At 43.4% G+C, this 21,237-nt stretch overlaps 1 protein-coding gene across 1 annotated transcript in view; it reads right to left on the bottom strand.

Moving 5' to 3' along the window:
- LOC143935721 (serine/threonine-protein kinase 4-like) overlaps nt 1-21,237 on the bottom strand; it is a 141,707-nt gene that overhangs the window by 102,327 nt on the left and 18,143 nt on the right. The window contains exons 2-3 of the mRNA XM_077459802.1: nt 19,937-20,017; nt 15,236-15,364 (exon numbers count right to left, since the gene is read on the bottom strand). Coding sequence (XP_077315928.1) covers nt 15,236-15,364; nt 19,937-20,017 — 210 coding nt within the window. The remainder of the gene's footprint in view (nt 1-15,235; nt 15,365-19,936; nt 20,018-21,237) is intronic.

The raw sequence follows: 21,237 nt of genomic DNA, 5'->3' as shown, positions 1-21,237 counted from the left end.
CCAGTCCATCACCTTTACCCTCAGCTTCTTTAGCAAGGCAGTGGTCATCTTGGAGGTGTGTTTGGAGTCGTTTACATGTTGGAATACTGCCCTGCGCCCAAGTCACTGACGAGAGGGGATCATGCTCTGTTTCAATATGTCACAGTACATGTTGGCATTCATAGTTCTCTCAATGAACTGTAGCTCCCCATTGCCAGCAGCACTTATGCAGCCCCAGACCATGACACTCCCATCACCATGCTCGACTGTAGGCAAGACAAACTTGTCTTTGTTCTCCTCACCTGGTTGCCGCCACACACGCTTGACACCATCTGAACCAAATAAGTTTATCTTGGTCTCATCAGACCACTGGACATGGTTCCAGTAATCCATGTTCTTAGTCTGCTGGTCTTCAGCAAATTGTTTGCGGCCTGTCTTGTGCATCATCTTTAGAAGAGGCTTCCTTCTGGGATGACAGCTATGCAGACCAATTTGTTGCAGTGTGCGGTGTATGGTCTGAGCACTGACATGCTTACCCCTCACCCCTTCAACCTCTGCAGCAATGCTGGCAGCATTCATATGTCTATTTCCCAAAGACAACCTCTGCATATGACGCTGAGCACGTGCACTCAACTTCTTTGGTCGACCATGGTGAGGCCTGGCCTGAGTGAAACCTGTCCTGGTAAACCGCTGTATGATCTTGGCCACCGTGCCATGTTGAACTTCCAGTGAACAGTATGAGAGATTGAGAGTGATAAACACCAAATTTAACACACCCATTCACACCTGGCTAATTTGGCCCAATTTAGACATTTTTTTCTTAGCAGTGTACTCACTTTTGCTGCCAGCAGTTTAGACATTAATGGCTGTGTGTTGAATTATTTTTAGGAGACAACAAAATGTACACTGTTATGCAAGCTGTACACTCACTACTGTAGCAAAGTGTAATTTCTTCAGTGTTGTCACATGAAAAGATAAAATATTTCCAAAAATGTGAGGGGCGTACTCACTTTTGTGAGATACTGTATCTAATTCCCCCTTATATTTATGTACCCCCAGTCCCCACAGTAATAGATCCACAAGGAACATCTTTCTCTCTGCAATTGCAGTTCAGGACTGGCAGGGAGCCTGGTGATATATATTACAGTGGCTGTGCTAGGTGGCAAAGCCACTACTATGTCTCTTGGTTGCCTACTCATATGCTCCAGTAACACGTCAGCAAAACAGAGAATTGGAGGCAGAGGAGTGTCGCCTGGTTCTTGGAATTTTCATAAGGGTCACAAATCAGCTACAGAGCACTTGCCTTCACTTTATCTCCCCTGTGTCAGGGCTGGCTTAGCTCTTCCTCCTCTGGGCTGGCCGCTCAGCTGTCGGCTAATTGCCAGCTCTCTTCTCTTTCCACAGTTACCAGCTGTTCCCGATGATGCTCGTCTGACCTGCCTATTTAAAGCCTTCCAGCTCACTCTTTCCTTTGCCTTCGCGTTGGTCACATCACAAGGAACCATCTCCTGCTGTTTGTTTCAAGACTGGCTTGCTGACATCCTTCCTGGCTTCTTATCCTGCTTGCAGTTGCTCTCCTTGGATCCCTGACTTCTGGCATGGCTGATTACCCGATCTAGTTTATGAACTTTGGACTGGCTGACTACCCGATCTGGCTACTGGACTCTGGCTATGCTTGACTACGCTTTTTTCTATTTACATTTTTATTTTTATTAATAAACAAGTGTGATTTGATTGTACTTCTGTCTCAGTCTGAGTCATGGTTTCTGACACCCTGTCCCTTTACTAGGTTGTCCCTAATCACTAATGCACCTATGGCATAGCCTCATTTGTCACTCACTAGTCCAGCCCTGTGATGTAGGATGAGTCCTTTCAGAGGAGTGTTCGGATCACATCCAACTATCAGTTGTTTAGGTGGGTCTAAACGGATGCTCGATATTAGTCTATGAGTAGGCGGATGTGCTTCAGTTTATATTCAACTACGTTCGAGTCCATCTAGATCTGAAAAAAATAGAAAAAGGTTTGCATCCCTTTCCATTTTTTCAGACCTAAATGTGATGGATTGGAGGTAAAAGGATGTAGACTGATGCACCTCTGTTTACATGCGCCCAACTATAGATCTAAGGTGAGTCCATTCATCCCAATGAGGAAAATACTGAATGGGCACGGATGTCACAAAAGTTCCATTCTGCTCTGATGCCGTAGGGGACCTGGTGACAAAAAGGGACCCTAAGGAGCCTGCAGAATCTGGGTGCAATGTATAACACGAGGCTCTCCTGGATAGCATGAAAATTCAGCAAGATTTTGCTTGAGATACTTTTTAATGGGCAGATTTATTATGACTGTACAAAGAGCAACGAGAAGTTTTCACATTATAATTTTTTCTGCTTTACAGCAATCAAAACAATGAGCTTCATTGCACCGAAGTGTGTTAAAAAAAGAATAGTGTTGCCCAATGATGGAAGTTTGAATCCAATTGGATCTTACGGGATAACACCAAAAACTCTTATCAGATGCTTTGATTATGATAGTTTATTTCTGAAAGCCCAGAGGAATTTTTAAGCTAGGTAGATCTCACCAATAATATTTTATGTGTATGTGAAGGGTCAGCCTCCCTGTGAGGGTTCCATTGCTATCTGTATTCCCACTGGGGAGATTCACTCTCTATCTGTCCTGGTAACTACCGTCACTGAGACAGAACATAATATGAAAGCCAAACTTGAAGTGAGAGAAAATCTTTCAAATTGGGAAATATGTTCCTATGTCAACTCTCTAATGCGGGAATTACGTTCACTTTAGAAAGATTTCCCCTCAATTTCCTGTTGCATCTCTAGAACGTGAACATCTCTAGTGGGAATTTTCCCTTTTAATTCCTGCAAGAAGAAATCTCTCCAGATTAAACAAAATCCTTTCTTAGACAGTTGTCACCACAGCAAGCAAAACTTTGGTTCCTGTTTAGGGGACAACACAAAATTTTGGATTTTTCCTTAATTTTTCATCTTAATAAGTGATGGTGAATCTCCCCAGCCCAGAATTTTCACCAACTCTAAATTCTCATTCCTTAAACCTATTACCTAAACTCTACCTAAAACTATAAAAAATGTTTTGGCTTTAAACATACTTCACAGGCTGAAGGTATACCAGCTGGCTGTCAGAGATCCTTGACAGCAGGCTTTCATTTTTTAAAAACTTAAAAAACTTGGCCAAACTTTATCAAAGTGTTTTTTTGGGTTGAACTGGATGGACGTGTGTCTTTTTTTCTGCTTGACTATAACTATTTTATAATAATTGTATCACTCCAGAGTAAGTAATCACAATGTAATATTCCTTAGCTAACATTTTCCAGTGCGAGTTTGGTTCTCATGTACCAAAGCAGACATTTTTGATAAATAGGCCACATATGATTTTATTGCATCTAAAACGCATGGCTTATCTTCAGCAGGAACCATTTTAGGAGAACTGGAGAGGAATTAACTAGATGCATAAAAAGGTCAAGTTTTAATAATTTATTATAAACTTAAATATTGCATGACTACTTTTTCCTCTTGTGTCCTGGCTGAAATTTCTCTACAGGATCATTACTGCTCTTCAGAAATATGAAGAGACATTTCGGTCAAAGGCTTATGTAAACTTGAACACACAGCAAGACTGGAGAAAATATAATCATTTAATGGAATGGTTCCAGTTAGTTGGTTGGAGGTTGTCCAACTAAGCAATCTAATAGAGTTTATTCTGCTACTGAAGTGGCCTTAAACACTCTTTCACTGAAATGAGTTTCAGATATAGATGCCAATATGGCTCTTGTAAATTGAACCACTATTAAAGTGACCCTGTTGGGGAGTGCAAAATTTGAGGCAGCGATATCTGTTAAAAAAAAAGTAGCATTATACTTTTGTAACCAGTGCTTCGTTTTTTGCAGAGCTCCATGCAGTAACACTACCCCACCAACATTTTTGGATTAACTATCGCTATCGTTCCCCCTGCTGACCCCTACATAAATAATGTGTCCTGCGGAGACAGGGGTTTGGTTGGACAAACCCCAGTGACCAGTGGGCGGGGGGCGCCCTATGCAAAACACCAGAGATCAGACAGGGATGGAAGAGATGCTTCTTTAGCAAGATATTGATTATTCACATTTTCACCCTATGAGAGGGTCACTTTATGTTTTTATGAGTTTTGCGCCATAAGCAGTAGTCTGTGGGTGGTGGTGATACCCACAGTTGGGAGGTTGTTCATGCAAAATAAGCATAGAACATCTGCATGTGACGATAACACTGTACATGGGTGTGCGTACTACAAAGGTTTTTATTGGAGTTTGTTATAGACCTTCCAGTGTTAGTGAGGAGGTGGAGACTCAGCTCCTTGCACAGATAGAAAGGGCTGCAAGAGCTTGGACAGTGATAATAATGGGGGATTTTAACTACCCGGAAATTGACTGGAGTAATGGCACTGCTGGGACAGTTAAAAGGGCAAACATTTATAAACCTATTACAAGACAGTTTTATGGTCCAGTTTATTGAGACCCCCGACTAGGAATGATGCTCTGTTGGACCTGGTAATCCCAAACCTCTGGGCGGCTTTCAGCCGCCTTCGGCTCTTCTCGCGGCTTTCTGCCGCGTTCGGCCATTCTCGGCGGCTTTCGGCTGCCTTCGGCCATTCTCAGAAAACCACAGAGAACAGCCTAGAGTGGCCGAAAGCCGCCGAAGGCGTCTGAGAGCCGCGAGAAGAGCCGAAGGCGGCCACAAGCCGCGAGAAGAGCCGAAGAACTACTGGGCGCCGCATAGATACACAGGACATCTCGGCGGCCCCATTTTTAAAAATAAAATCTGCACTTAACACAAGGGGACAACGATGCACAAGGCTGCAATGATAGACAGGCTGCAACGATGGACAGGCTGCAGGACAAGGCTGCAATGATGGACAGGCTGCAGGACAAGGTTGCAATGATGGACAGGCTGCAGGACAAGGCTGCAATGATGGACAGGCTGCATGACAAGGCTGCAATGATGGACAGGCTGCATGACAAGGCTGCAATGATGGACAGGCTGCATGACAAGGCTGCAATGATGGACAGGCTGCATGACAAGGCTGCAAATGACACTGACAAGGCTTCTGATGGACACTGAAAAGGCTGCATTGATGGGCATTTAAATGTAAGTTTTTTTTCCTTAAATTTCCCTCCTAAAAGTTTTTTTCTTTAAAATTCCCTCCTAAACTTGGGGTGCGTGTTATACGCCGGCGCGTGTTATACGCCGATAAATACGGTATGTGGCTCACGGCCAAAGTTAAAATTACTTTAAATAATAAAAAAAGAGCTTTTAAAAAAAAACATAAAAATGAAGGAACGTTATCATTTGAATGTTACAAAAAATATAACAGAATATGTAAAAAAGGAAATCAAGGATGGAAAAATTCAAAATGAAAGAGAGCTTGCAAAAGATAAACAACCCCAAAAATTCTTCTACTATAATAATAGTAAAAAGGTCAGGTCTGAGCATGTAGGCCCTTTACAAAATAATCTAGAGTGGGTGACTGGGGACAAAGAGAATGTAAATTTATTAAAGTGGAAGTCCAGTCAAAAATGAAAATGTTTCTATTAATTATATGTAAAATATATTTATCTTTGACACTATACATTTTCTGTATAGCTGATTGTCTAGCTTTGATTATACTTTCTAAGTATGGCAATCAGCTTCTTCCTGCTCTTTAGGGACAATCTTATTTCCTTATTTCTGAATGGGGGCCACTCACTTCCTGAAAATGTTGTCCTTCTCTTCTACATGCCCCACCCCTCCTCTCCTTTTTAGACAGACATGACTAGACCTGCCCAGTCCCACCCCATCCCTCCTTCTCAGATCTCCTCCTGTCTTCATAGCCTCTTTTTGGATAGCAGTTTCTCCTGAGAGGAAGAGGGGGGGAGGCTTTGGAAGTAGGTTTTGTTTGTTAGAAACTACAAGATAGATTACAATGCAACATTTTCTACAGAGTACAACCACATGGTTGTTTCTGAATGGCACTATGATGGCACTGTGTGCATGGTGTGCCACTGGGATTGGCACTGTTTGCCTTGTGTGCCACTGGGATTGGCACTGTGTGCCTTGTGTGCCACTGGGATGGGCACTGTGTGCATGGTGTGATGGGCACTACGATTAGCACTGTGATGGGCACTGTGTGCATGGTGTGGCACTGTGATGGGCACTGACTGTGTGAATGTTGTGGCACTGTGATGGACACTGACTGTGTGCATGGTGTGGCACTGTAATGGGCACTGTGTGCATGGTGTGGCACTGATGGGCACTGTGTGCATGGTGTGATGGGCACTGATGACACTGTGTGCATGGTCTGATGGGCACTGATGGCACTGTGTGCATGGTCTGATGGGCACTGATGGCACTGTGTGCATGGTCTGATGGGCACTGATGGCACTGTGTGCATGGTCTGATGGGCACTGATGGCACTGTGTGCATGGTCTGATGGGCACTGATGGCACTGTGTGCATGGTCTGATGGGCACTGTGATGGCACTGTGTGCATGGTGTGATGGGCACTGTGATGGCACTGTGTGCATGGTGTGATGGGCACTGTGTGCATGGTGTGATGGGCACTGTGTGCACAGTGTGATGGGCACTATGTGGCACTATGTGCCTGGTTTGGCACTGTGTGCATGGTGTGAAGGGCACTGTGATGCCACTGTGTGCATGGTGTGGCACATGGCCAGCTGAGGGAGCAACATGTGAGTAATGAGTTTAAGGCTCCCTTTCCACTAGTGCAACTTTGAACACAAAGTCGTATGACAAGTCACACCCCATTGAATTCATTGGCAAATGTTCCCATCTATGCGACTTTAAAAAGGTGCCTGCACTACTTTGATGCGACTTTGATCCAGCCTGTAAAGTTGGCTCAAAGCTGCACTATAAATTGCTCAACTCTGGAGTCGCACTAGTGGAAACGTAGCCTAAGGTTAGAGTGTGAATTTGATGCAACTTTACTCTTTGGATAACAGTCGCATCAAAGCATTGCAGGTACCTTTTCAAAGTCGCTGGTTTTCGAATTCACACTGATGGGAACGGGTGCCATTGAAATCAATGGGCTGTGACTTATGCGACTTTGTGTCCAAAGTCACATGACAATTCATACTAGGGGAAACGTAGCCTTAGCCTACGCTTCCACTATTGCAACCCCAAAGTTGCACAATTTAGAGTGCGACTGAGTGCAGCTTTGATCCAACTTTATACTCTCTGGATCAAAGTCACATCAAAAGCATTGCAGGTATCTTTTAAAGTCGCTGATTTTCAAAGTCGCATAGATGGGAACGGGTACCATTAAAATCAATGGGCTGTGACTTGTCATGCGACTTTGGACACAGTAGCATGACAAGTCAGGTTTTCACTAGGACTATTCATGCCAGTAGAAACGGATCCTTAGTCTGCTTTTCCACTATTGTGACCACAAAGTTGCACGATTTAGAGCAGGGATCCTCAAACTACGGCCCTCCAGCTGTTGCAGAACTACGCATCCCATGAGGCATTGTAAAACTCTGACATTCACAGACAGGACTAGGCATGATGGGAATTGTAGTTCCTGAACAACTGGAGGGCCATAGTTGGAAGACCCATGATTTAGAGCATGGGTCTTCAAACTATGGCCCTCCAGTTGTTCAGGAACTACAATTCCCATCATGCCTAGTCATGTCTGTGAATGTCAGAGTTTTACAATGCCTCATGGGATATGGAGTTTCGCAACAGCTGGAGGGCCGTAGTTTGAGGATCCCTGATTTAGAGTATACAGAGTTTTCTTTCCATTTACAGACTAAACATTTCTAATTCTTTAAGCTTTAAGTTATACATTAGTCTGTGTGGAATCCTGTGTCAAACAATTTTGCAAAGTTACATTTGGTGAAAACCCAAAATTCTGTATCACAGAAAATTAGAATATTGTTAAAAAGTTTACTATTGTAGACTCGTGGTGTCATACTCTAGCTAATTTACTTTAAAACACCTGTAAAGGTTTCCTGAGCCTTTAAATAAGGCATGTCCAAAGTCCGGCCCATGGGCCAATTGCGGCCTGTGTTCCGGTTTAATACAGCCCCACTGGTAATTTGGAGATTATATATATATATATATATATATATATATATATATATATATATAAAACTTTTGTGGCCCCCAACGAATCCCAGAGTGCCACGCGCCACTCAGGGATTCGTTGGGGGGGGCACAAAAGATATATACCATATTTATCGTTCATTCGTGGCAGCCTCAGAGGGGATAGGGAGGGGGCAGAACGAATGCCGTCAGATTACATACATGAGATTCTTCTGTTTACTCGACAGCCTCTGTAAAAGGAAGTCCCGTCTCCTGGGCTGGCATTGAACAACTGTTCTGTTTATCATAGGAGGCGGGGCTTTGTACTAAAGAGGCCGCAGAGTAAACAGGAAATTCTCCTGTATGTTACATAGTTACATAGTTAGTAAGGTTGAATAAAGACACCAGTCCATCCAGTCCATCCTGAGTGAGCGTCTACAATTGTCCCTATCCCTGTACATTGCACACTCACATCGGCCTCTACCCTCAAGGAGCCCACAATCCAAGGTCCCCATTCATATACTAGGGCCAATTTTGAACTGAAGCCAATTAACCTACCTGCATGTCTGGAGTGTGGGAGGAAACCAGAGTACCTGGAGGAAACCCACACTAGCACAGGGAGAACATGTAAACTCCAGGCAGGTAGTGTTGTGGTTGGGATTTGAACCAGTGACCCTTTTTACTGCTAGGTGAGAGTGTGAACCACTACACCACTGTGCCGCCCAATCTGTAATAATGTAATCTGTTGGCACTCGTCCCGCCCCCTCCCTATCCCCTCTGAGGCTGCAGATTGGCATGGATCAGGCTGCACTGATATCAATGGTGAGGCTGCATCCATGGCACTGGTGAGGCTGCAGATGGGCACTGATTATGCTGCATTGATGGGCACTTATTATGCTTATTATTTTGCTTCACAGTTCATGTCCCAATTCATGCAAAAGGAGCCCTGGCCAAGTATTGAGTGCATGCTATACTCTACATGGACATACTTTTCAGTAAGCCAACATTTCTTTATTAAAAATCCTTTTTGTTTTTGGTCCTATGTAATATTCTATTTTTCTGAGATACAAAATTTTGGATTTTTACTAACTGTAAATATAATCATCAAAATTAAAATAAATAAATGCTTGAAATATATCACCCTGTATGTAATGAATCTATATAACATACGAGTTTCCCGTTTTGAATTGAATTACTGAAATAAATACTACAAGGTAAATTGTCAGTAGTTACTTTGTGGAGATTGATGCCTTTGTAAATGGCCCTGTGCTAATTCATTGGTACCAAGCTGGTCATTAACCACTAGACGACCAGCCGCGGCAGTTATACTGCAGCAGATTGGCTCTCTTGGACAAATCACTGTAGCTATACGTCGCCGCTTTAAGACCACTAGGGGGCGAGTGCATGAACAGTGATATGTCTCCTCCTTCAGGCAGTCCCATCCCCCCACAGTTAGAATCACTCTCTAGGACACACATGTAATCCGTGGCTATTTTTCGCTGTATAGGTGTCAAAACTTTTGACTGAAAAGTGTCCAATGTGTCTGCCGCAATGTCACAGTCCCAAAAAAAAAAAAATCACAGCTCGCCACCATTACTAGTAAAAAAAAAATGCCATAAATATAGCCCCTATTTTGTAGACGCTTAAACTTTTGCACAAACCAATCAATACACGCTTATTAAGATTTTTTTTTTACCCAAAAATATGTAGAAGAATATATATCTGCCTAAACTGAGGAAGAAATTTTTTTTTTATATTTTTTGGAGGGGGGTATTTCTTATATCAAAAAGTAAAACATATTGTGTTTTCTTTTCAAAATTTACGCACTTTTTTTGTTTATAGTGCAAAAACTAAAAAGCACAGAGATGATCAAATACCACCAAAAGAAAGCTCTATTTGTGGGAAAGAAAGGACATCAATTTTGTTGGGTACAATGTCCCACACCCTTGCAATTGTCAGTTAAAGCGACGCAGTGCCATAGCGCAAAAATGGCTTGGTCATTAAGGGGGTAAATCCTTCTGGGGTTAAGTGGTAAAAGATTCTCCAAAAATTAGAAACAATAGTTTTGAAATAACAGAGCTCAGCTCTCAGAGAACTCATGGGTGTACCCTTCAGATATAATGTCTGATTGAGGGAAACACACCTGTGCTGGTATGATTGTTCCCACCTGGACTCTGGCAGGCTTTACACTCATAAGCCTAGATGACCCAACAATACAGTAAGGAAAACATAAAATCAATCCAACAGTGCCTTCTTTGACTGAGATCCCTATTCTATAAAAAAAAAAAAAAAAAAATAAAAGATGCTCTGGATGCATAACTTGATATATAGTATATTGCTTAAATCTGAACTTTTTAACTGAAAGAGTGATAACTTTCGAGGATGGCCAAAAATGTATAAACTCTGTAACAGTCTTTGTGCCTATACTATGCAAACACCATTCATATGAGGTTATGCTTATAGAATGTGGTGGTAAGCACACCACATACTTACCTGAACTGAGTCATCTGTCATGCTGAACTCTACATCCTGGCATTCAATATTTTTATTAGAGGGTCTTCTGTACTGAGACCACATGAATGAGTCCCTTTCTACAAAACTTGACTAACGACTTTATTTTCTTTTACACTGAATACCGTGTAAATTGTGCAAACCATTGCAAGAGCCTATACAGTATCTCACAAAAGTGAGTACACCCCTCACATTTTTGTAAATATTTTCTTCTATCTTTTCATGTGACAACACTGAAGAAATGACACTTTGCTACAATGTAAAGTAGTGAGTGTACAGCTTGTATAACAGTGTAAATTTGCTGTCCCCTCAAAATAACTCAACACACAGCCATTAATGTCTAAACCGCTGGCAACAAAAGTGAGTACACCTCTAAGTGAAAATATCCAAATTGGGCCCAAAGTGTCAATATTTTGTGTGGCCACCATTATTTTCCAACACTGCCTTAACCCTCTGGGGCATGGAGATCACCAGAGATTCACAGGTTTCCACTGGAGTCCTCTTCCACTCCTCCATGATGACATCACGGAGCTGGTGGATGTTAGAAACCTTGCGCTCCTCCACCTTCCATTTGAGGATGCCCCACAGATGTTCAATAGGGTTTATGTCTGGAGACATGCTTGGCCAGTCCATCACCTTTAGCTTCTTTAGCAAGGCAGTGGTCATCATGGAGGTGTGTTTGGGGTCGTTATATTGGAATACAGCCCTGTGGCTCAGTCTCCAAAGGGAGGGGATCATACTCTGCTTCAGTATGTCACAGTACATGTTGGCATTCATGGTTCCCCCAATGAACTGTAGCTCCCCAGTGCTGGCAGCACTCATGCAGCCCCAGACCATGACACTCCCACCACCATGCTTGACTGTAGGCAAGATACACTTGTCTTTGTACTCCTCACCTGGTTGCCGCCAAACACACTTAATACCATCTGAACCAAATAAGTTTATCTTGGTCTCATCAGACCACAGGATATGGTTCCAGTAATCCATGTCCCTAATCTGCTTGTCTTCAGAAAACTGTTTGCAGGCTTTCTTGTGCATCATCTTTAGAAGAGGCTTCCTTCTGGGACAACAGCCAATGCTGGCAGCACTCCTACGTCTTTTTCCCGAAAACAACCTTTGGATATGATGCCGAGCACATGCACTTCTTTGGTGGACCATGGTGAGGCCAGTTCTGAGTGGAACCTGTCCTGTTAAACTGCTGTATGGTCTTGGCCATACAGCAGTTTCGGGTCTGGGCAAACTTCTTATAGCCTAGGCCAGAGATATGCAATCAGCGGACCTCCACCTGTTGCAAAACTACAAGTCCCATCATGCCTCTGCCTCTGGGTGTCATGCTTGTGGCTGTCAGAGTTTTGCTATGCCTTATGGGACTTGTAGTTCTGCAATAGCTGGAAGTACAATAGCTGGAGGTCTGCTAATTGCATATCACTGGCCTAGGCCATCTTTATGTAGAGCAACAATTCTTTTTTTTTAGATCCTCAGAGAGTCCTTTGCCATGAGGTGCCATGTTGAACTTCCAGTAACCAGTATGAGAGAGTGAGAGCGATAACCACATTTAACACACCTGCTCCCCATTCACACCTGAGACCTTGTAACACTAACTAGTCATATGACACCACAGAGGGAAAATGGCTAATTGGGCTCAATTTGGACAGTTTCACTTAGGGGTGTACTCACTTTTGTTGCCAGCAGTTTAGACATTAATGGCTGTGTGTTGAGTTATTTTGAGGGGACAGCAAAATTTACACTGTTATACAAGCTCTACACTCACTACTTTACATTGTAGCAAAGTGTCATTTCTTCAGTGTTGTCACATGAAAAGATAGAAGAAAATGTTTACAAAAATGTGAGGAGTGTACTTACTTTGGTGAGATACTGTGTATTTGGTTCCATAAAAGGGGCTGCTGTGCGGTCTTTATGGGTGCAATATTTGTTTATTACAACCTTTACCAACTCTATTTTGGCATATTATCTGCAGTTCTTATACCAGACTAGATGGACTTGCATTTAGTAACCGTAAAGCTGTAGAACACTTTACTAGACACAGTCTCTTCCCTTGAGCTGAAGAACATCTTCTGATTAAATGGTGCATTTTTTAAATTATACTTTTACTATACATTTTGTAATGTCAAGAATGTATACATACAGACTTGTAGAGTTAGGTCCATGTGGTGAAGCAGGGGGTCTCCAAACTGTGGCCTTTTGGGCAATATTCTTTCCACTAATACCAATTAAGGGGCACTATTCATCCCACTGATACCAATGATGGGGCACTATTCCTCCAACTAATACCAATGATGGGGCACTATTCCTCCAACTAATACCAATGATGGGGCACTATTCCTCCAACTAATACCAATGATGGGGCACTATTCCTCCAACTAATACCAATGATGGGGCACTATTCCTCCCACTGATACCAATGACGGGGCACTATTCCTCCCACTGATACCAATGACGGGGCACTATTCCTCCCACTGAAACCAATGACGGGGCACTATTCCTCCCACTGATACCAATGACGGGGCACTATTCCTCCCACTGATACCAATGACGGGGCACTATTCCTCCCACTGATACCAATGACGGGGCACTATTCCTCCCACTGATACCAATGACGGGGCACTATCCCTCCCACTAATAACAAAAAAGGGCCACTATTCCTCCCACTAATACCAATGAAAGGGCACTATTCCTCCCACTAATAACAATAAAGAGGCACTATCCCTCCCACTAATACCAATAAAGAGGCACTATCCCTCCCACTAATACCAATAAAGAGGCACTATCCCTCCCACTAATACCAATAAAGAGGCACTATCCCTCCCACTAATACCAATAAAGAGGCACTATCCCTCCCACTAATACCAATAAAGAGGCACTATCCCTCCCACTAATACCAATAAAGAGGCACTATCCCTCCCACTAATACCAATAAAGAGGCACTATCCCTCCCACTAATACCAATAAAGAGGCACTATCCCTCCCACTAATACCAATGACGGGGCACTATTCCTCCCACTGATACCAATGACGGGGCACTATTCCTCCCACTGATACCAATGACGGGGCACTATTCCTCCCACTGATACCAATGACGGGGCACTATTCCTCCCACTGATACCAATGACGGGGCACTATTCCTCCCACTGATACCAATGACGGGGCACTATTCCTCCCACTGATACCAATGACGGGGCACTATTCCTCCCACTGATACCAGTGACGGGGCACTATTCCTCCCACTGATACCAGTGACGGGGCACTATTCCTCCCACTGATACCAATGACGGGGCACTATTCCTCCCACTAATAACAAAAAAGGGCCACTATTCCTCCCACTAATACCAATAAAGGGGCACAATTCCTCCCACGAATACCAATGATGAGGCACTATTCCTCCCACTAATACCAATAAAGGTACACTATTCCTCCCACTAATGCCAATGTTGGGGCACTATTCCTCTCACTAATACCAATGATAGGGCACTATCCCTTCCACTAATATAAATAATGGGGCACTATCCCTCCCACTATACCAATAAAGAGGCACTATCCCTCCCACTATACCAATAAAGAGGCACTATCCCTCTCACTATACCAATAAAGAGGCACTATCCCTCCCACTATACCAATAAAGAGGCACTATCCCTCCCACTATACCAATAAAGAGGCACTATCCCTCCCACTATACCAATAAAGAGGCACTATCCCTCCCACTATACCAATAAAGAGGCACTATCTCTTCCACTAATACCAATAATGGGGCACTATTCCTCACACCAATACCAATGATGGGGCATTATTCCTCCCACTAATATCAATGATGGGGCACCAGTGCCGGGACAAGGCTTGCCAGCGCCCAGGGCAAGGATGCCAAATTGCGCCCTGCCCTCTTCCCTTAGGTTAGGGTCAGGGTGCCCACATCCTGCAATAAGCTATTGTGCTCAGGGCAACAGCCCCTCCTGCCACCCCTTGTCCCGGCCCCGTGGGGCATTATTCTTCCCACTAATACCAATAAAGGGGCACTATTCCTCCCACTAATACCAATAAAGGGGCACTATTCCTCCACTAATACCAATGATGGGGCACTATTCTTCCCACTAATACCAATTAAGAGGCATTATTTCTCCCACTGATACCAATGATGTGGCACTATTCCTCCCACTAATACCAATAAAGGGGCATTATTCCTCCCACTAATATCGATGATGGGGCACTGTTCCTCCCACTAATACCAATAAAGGGGCACTATTCCTCCGACTAATACCAATAAAAGGGGCACTCTTCCTCCCACTAATACCAATAATGGGGCATTATTCCTCCCACTAATACCAATGATGGGGCATTACTACTCCTCCTACTGACCACCAACCCTGCAGCCATGTTTATTCTCACTGATGCCCGGGACACAGGACATTTTCTACCCCTACTGGCCACATTCCGGTCCCCTAAAGTCTGAAGGACTGTGAACTTGCCCTTTGTTTGAAAAGTGTGGAGACTCCTGTGGTAAAGTGAAGGTCTCTGTTACTCACAGCACAATTAAAAAAAAAAATCTGCTGCTCTGATGTATGTAATAACATTCTACAATTAAATGACAATTTATCAAGGATGCTTTCCTTATTTAAAGATACATTAAATGCACAAATAAAACTACCTTACCTGTCACATTGTTGCATAATGGAGATTTCCTTAATGATTTCTTGAAGATCTGACTCTACTGGGATCTGCTTAATGGCCACAATCTGGCTTGTTTCTTTATGGCTGGCTTTAAAAACACTGCCATAGGACCTGAAGAAGAAATTATTATTGTATTTCAAGGTTTTATCATGGGATAGATAGATAGATAGATAGATAGATAGATAGATAGATAGATAGATAGATAGATAGATAGATAGATAGATAGATATAGATAGATCTCACAAAAGTGAGTACACCCCTCACATTTTTGTAAACATTTTCTTTTCATGTGACAACACTGAAGAAATGACACTTTGCTACAATGTAAGTAGTGAGTGTACAGCTTGTATAAGAGTGTAAATTTGCTGTCCCCTCAAAATAACTCAACACACAGCCATTAATGTTTAAACCGCTGGCAACAAAAGTGAGTACACCCCTAAGTGAAAATGTCCAAATTGGACCCAAATTGTCAATATTTTGTGTGGCCACCATTATTTTCCAGCACTGCCTTAACCCTCTTGGGCATGGAGATCACCAGAGCTTCACAGGTTGCCAATGGAGTCCTCTTCCACTCCTTCATAGGTGTGCACCGAATGGGTTTTTTGGTGCCGAAACCGATACCGAAAATGAAAAATACACTAGGCCGAAAACCGAAACCGATACCGAAACAGCACCGATACCGAAAATGACTGTTTTTAAAAAATATTTTCATACAGCAGATGGTCAGAGACTGGGGACATGGTACAGGAGATGGTCAGAGACTGGGGACATGGTACAGGAGATGGTCAGAGACTGCGGGCATGGTACAGGAGATGGTCAGAGACTGCAGGCATGGTACAGGAGATGGTCAGAGACTGCAGGCATGGTACAGGAGATGGTCAGAGACTGCAGGCATGGTACAGGAGATGGTCAGAGACTGCAGGCATGGTACAGGAGATGGTCAGAGACTGCAGGCATGGTACAGGAGATGGTCAGAGACTGCAGGCATGGTACAGGAGATGGTCAGAGACTGCAGGCATGGTACAGGAGATGGTCAGAGACTGCAGGCATGGTACAGGAGATGGTCAGAGACTGCAGGCATGGTACAGGAGATGGTCAGAGACTGCAGGCATGGTACAGGAGATGGTCAGAGACTGCAGGCATGGTACAGGAGATGGTCAGAGACTGCAGGCATGGTACAGGAGATGGTCAGAGACTGCAGGCATGGTACAGGAGATGGTCAGAGACTGCAGGCATGGTACAGGAGATGGTCAGAGACTGCAGGCATGGTACAGGAGATGGTCAGAGACTGCAGGCATGGTACAGGAGATGGTCAGAGACTGCAGGCATGGTACAGGAGATGGTCAGAGACTGCAGGCATGGTACAGGAGATGGTCAGAGACTGCAGGCATGGTACAGGAGATGGTCAGAGACTGCAGGCATGGTACAGGAGATGGTCAGAGACTGCAGGCATGGTACAGGAGATGGTCAGAGACTGCAGGCATGGTACAGGAGATGGTCAGAGACTGCAGGCATGGTACAGGAGATGGTCAGAGACTGCAGGCATGGTACAGGAGATGGTCAGAGACTGCAGGCATGGTACCGGAGATGGTCAGAGACTGCAGACATGGTACAGGAGATGGCCAGAGACTGCGAACATCGTACAAGAGATCAAAGCAGCCTCACCAGTTCCCCTCAGATGCAGCCTGCCTGATAAAAATACATGCACAGTGTTTTCCATGTATTCCAATAGCTTTAGTTCACACCATGCAGTCAGTTTCCGGTGCGGAAACTGACTGCATGGTGTGAACTAGAGCCATTGGAATACATGGAAAACACTGTGCATGCACTTTGTGCAAAAAAAAAAAAAAAAAGCACACGGAACTGCATCTGGTGTGAACTGGCCCCCAAGCAAGCTACCTGGTTCCGTTCCAACAGATTTCCATTGGGAATGATCATATCGTTACCTCTACTAGCAATAACTTAACCCTAGCCCCATTCTATCACATGGCGATAAAAACTTAGCTGGGTCAAAATCAACATTATTATTTTTTTTTATATGGCCAATAAAGGGAGTACAGCCTTTGTCCTGTGACCTGGTTTTATATAGCATGGCTACATTCACACAAGTGGCCAGAGGTAGATAGTTTCAGAGGCAAACAAATGACTCTTTTGGATGCAGCAGCACTGTGGGCACAAAAAAAAACTTTTGATTTAGCTGCGGACAAAACTCTGCAGTAATGCTTGCCCTGGGCACACTATTTCCCCCTCATGCAGATTGCCAGTGTCTGAATGCAGCCTTACCCATGCCCGGATCAGAGCGGTGATCTCCGTGTGTCACGGAATTGTGCATTGAATTGCCCGGGCGGCTGTAGTAACAATGTCCCGCCTCCTGTAATCATGTCAGGCTAATTCAATGTCCCGCCATTGGATCAGTGTACCGTCTGTCACAGGAGATGGGACATTGTTACTGCAGCCGCCCAGGCAATTCAATGCACAGCTCCGTGATACACGGAGATCACCGCACTGTCGGGCGGGAGGAAAGGAGGAGGGAGGACGGAGGACTGGGGACGAGCCAGGAAACCACCCCTGCAATGTGCGGCTCCAGGGGGCGGAGGCCCGCCCAGGCCCCGCCCCCATTTTCGGCCCCATTATCGGCAAGATTTTCCTTTTGGCAATTTGCCGAAAACACCATTTTCGGACGATATGTTTATGACATCACAGAGCTGGTGGAAGTTTGGAGAACTTGCGCTCCTTCACCTTCTGTTTGATAATGCCCCACAGATGTTCAATAGGGTTTAGGTCTGGAGACATGCTTGGCCAGTCCATCACCTTTACCCTCAGCTTCTTTAGTAAGTTAGTGGTTGTCTTGGAGGTGTGTTTGGGACCAGACCACAGGACAAGGTTCCAGTAATCCATGTCCTTAGTCTGCTTGTCTTCAGCAAACTGCAGGCTTTCTTGTGCAATATCTTTAGATGAGGCTTACTTCTGGGACAGCCATGCAGATCAATTTGATGCAGTGTGGGGCGTATGGTCTGAGCACTGACAGGCTGCACCCCCATCCCTTCAACCTCTGCAGCAATGCTGGCAGCACTCATACATCTATTTACCAAAGACAACCTCTGGATATGACGCTGAGCACGTGCACCCAACTACTGTGGTCAACCATAGCAAGGCCTGTTCTGAGTAGAACCTGTGCTGGTAAACCGTTGTATGGTCTTGGTCACCGTGCTGCAGCTCACTTTCAGGGTCTTGGCATTTTTCCTATAGCCTAGGCCATCTTTATGTAGAGCAACATTTTTTTTTCAGATCTTCAAAGAGTTCTTTGCCCTGAGGTGCCATGTTGAACTTCCAGTGACCAGTATGAGAGAGTGAGAGCGATAACACCAAATTTAACACACCTGCTCCCCATTCACACCTGAGACCTTGTAACACTAACGAGTCACATGACGCCAGAGAGGGAAAATGGCTAATTGGGTACAGTTTGGACATTTTCACTTAGAGGTTTACTCACTTTTGTTGCCAGCGGTTTAGACATTAATGGCTGTGTGTTGAGTTATTTTGAGGGGACAGTAAATGTACACTGTTATACAAGCTGTACACCATGGGTGCTCAACCTGTGGCCCGCCAACTGTTACGGAACTACAATTCCCATCATGCCTTTTCATTTGGGAGTCATGCTTGGAACTGTCAGTGGCTTGCAATGCCTCATGGGGCTTGTAGTTTTGCAACAGCTGGAGGGCCACAGGTTGAGCACCCATGCTGTACACTCATTACTTTACATTGTAGCTAAGTGTAATTTCTTCAGTGTTGTCACATGAAAAGATAGAATAAAATATTTACAAAAATGTGAGAGGTGTACACACTTTTGTGAGATACCGTAGATAGATAGATCTATTTATTCATCAATAAAGAATCCTCCAGTCTAACTGAAAAGCAGGTCATTGTTGACATTGTTTTAAAACAAAAGAGCTAGTGAAAGTCCCAGCATCACAGTATGAATGATAACATACAATAACTGGTTTCCCATGATAGTTGTGTTGACTGGATACTGCAGAACCAAACACAGAACCAAAAAATTACGGCAGGTAGATCTCAATTCCTAATACACAAACATGCGGACCACAATCAGCTAATCCGCTCCACCCCAACAATTTTGAGCTCATACCTCAAATTTAGCCAAACCCCCCAGCAAAGTCAGCTGTATGTGCTTCGCGTTTAAGTTCTTCTGTCATATAGTACTTCCCAAGTGACGATAAATTAAGCTTTTTTTTTACCCAGCTGACTAATGCTAAAGTACAAGCTTGTATCTACAAATATTTAGGGTGGCTTGCCAGGCCAGCAGGGTTCTTACATCTCCAAGGGACACTGGTGGTGAGCTCTAAAGTGCTTGAGTTGCATCATCTCCTAGAACAAAATGGTTTGGTTCACTCTGCTACATCGTTATTTTTATTTATTTTTTTACAAAAGGAGGAGTGATAACACCCAAAAAGTGGACAGGAACACCCAAAACTCTTTTGTAGATGGCCACGGAACTAAAGATTGTGGCAGGGAGATCTCATTGCCGAAGGCTCTAATGCATAAAAAAAAAACACCTTTCAGCCATGGGCCCCTTTTGAAGGACATTTTTGAAAACTGTTACAAGTTTCTTCTCAAGTTGTAGATTTTCATACAACTGAAAAAGTTATAAAATGTGATGCTCACCCTTCTCCAAGTTTCTCCAGCACATCAAAAACTTCTTCAGGCTGCTTATTCAAGTTGTCTTCACTCAACTTTTTTAATTGCCTATGTGAAACAGTTAAAAATAAATTTTACGGTTGTTGCTTCAACAATTCAAGATGCACAAAATGACATGACATTTTCATATCTCCACCATTTGAAAAATACTAAACAGGTTCATTTCTAAGAGCCCCCCTTAAAGTAAACTATAGGAAAAACTTATTTTTTACATTTTGGATAGAGTGAGAGAGGGTTATAACCCTTGTCAGTTTTTTTTTTTTTTACATTTATGTTTCATTGGGGAGATCTCCCTTCACTTCCTGTCCCATAGCCAAAACGAGAGAATATCCCTGTAAATTAAGGGCATTCCTCGGAGACCCCCAAGTCACCAGAACTAGTGTCCCCATTGTAAGATTTCCCCTGTATTACTTTTCTAACTACAGCCCAAACATTTAGGATTTTCTTTTACTTTTATTTTCAATGATAACTGGAAATGGGACAAACAGAGGAGGATGAGTCTCCAATGGGGGCACAGGCAGCAACAAAAACGAAATAGGTATTGTAATCCCACTCAACTCTATCCAAAACAAAAAAAAAATGTTGTCTTTAGTTGTACTTTAAGTTCAGGCGGGTAATTAAAGCTCCACCAACAATCTGCCTACTACCGGTATATGGAAGAAGCCATATCACTTTGGAGAGCTCAGCAAAGGGTATACCCTAACAAAATGGCAACAAACAGAAGACAAAGATTTTGTGTTTCTAAAAATTTCCATAATGTATACAAACTGAACCTGGTTCTGCCTTGAGTAGTAAAGTGGTTTATGCAAAATGTATTATATTTTTATTGAATACAGTTAAACTCACAAAACAGTGAAAAGACGCCAAGGTCAGTGGCAGAAAGTGGATGTAGAATGATAACATAGATATCACAGATAAATAGGCCTTTCATATGGTATAGCTAATAACTACAAACATAGGCAAAAGGCAACCAGATGAGGATGCCCCATTACCTTTACAGTCTATAAGAAAATAACGAGCCATGTAATTCCCAATGGTCAAAAGCCTAGAAGTACGCTGATCAAGTAGTATTGCAAGAACCATCATATAACAAATATTATGCAATACCTAAGATTGACTATACACACACACACATATATATATATATATATATATATATATATATATATATATATATATATATATATTAGGGCTGTGAAAATTAAAGATTAATTCCTCGATTAATCGTTCATTTTTTTGATCGATCAAAATTCTTTTGACCGGTACTC

Source organism: Lithobates pipiens, unplaced genomic scaffold, assembly GCF_037356315.1.
Source record: "Lithobates pipiens isolate NorthernLeopardFrog02 unplaced genomic scaffold, aLitPip1_a1.2 Scaffold_28, whole genome shotgun sequence".
In the NCBI taxonomy this organism is placed as follows: domain Eukaryota; kingdom Metazoa; phylum Chordata; class Amphibia; order Anura; family Ranidae; genus Lithobates; species Lithobates pipiens.
Note: the sequence above shows the minus strand (reverse complement) of the source record. Positions and strands in the feature narration are given on the sequence as shown.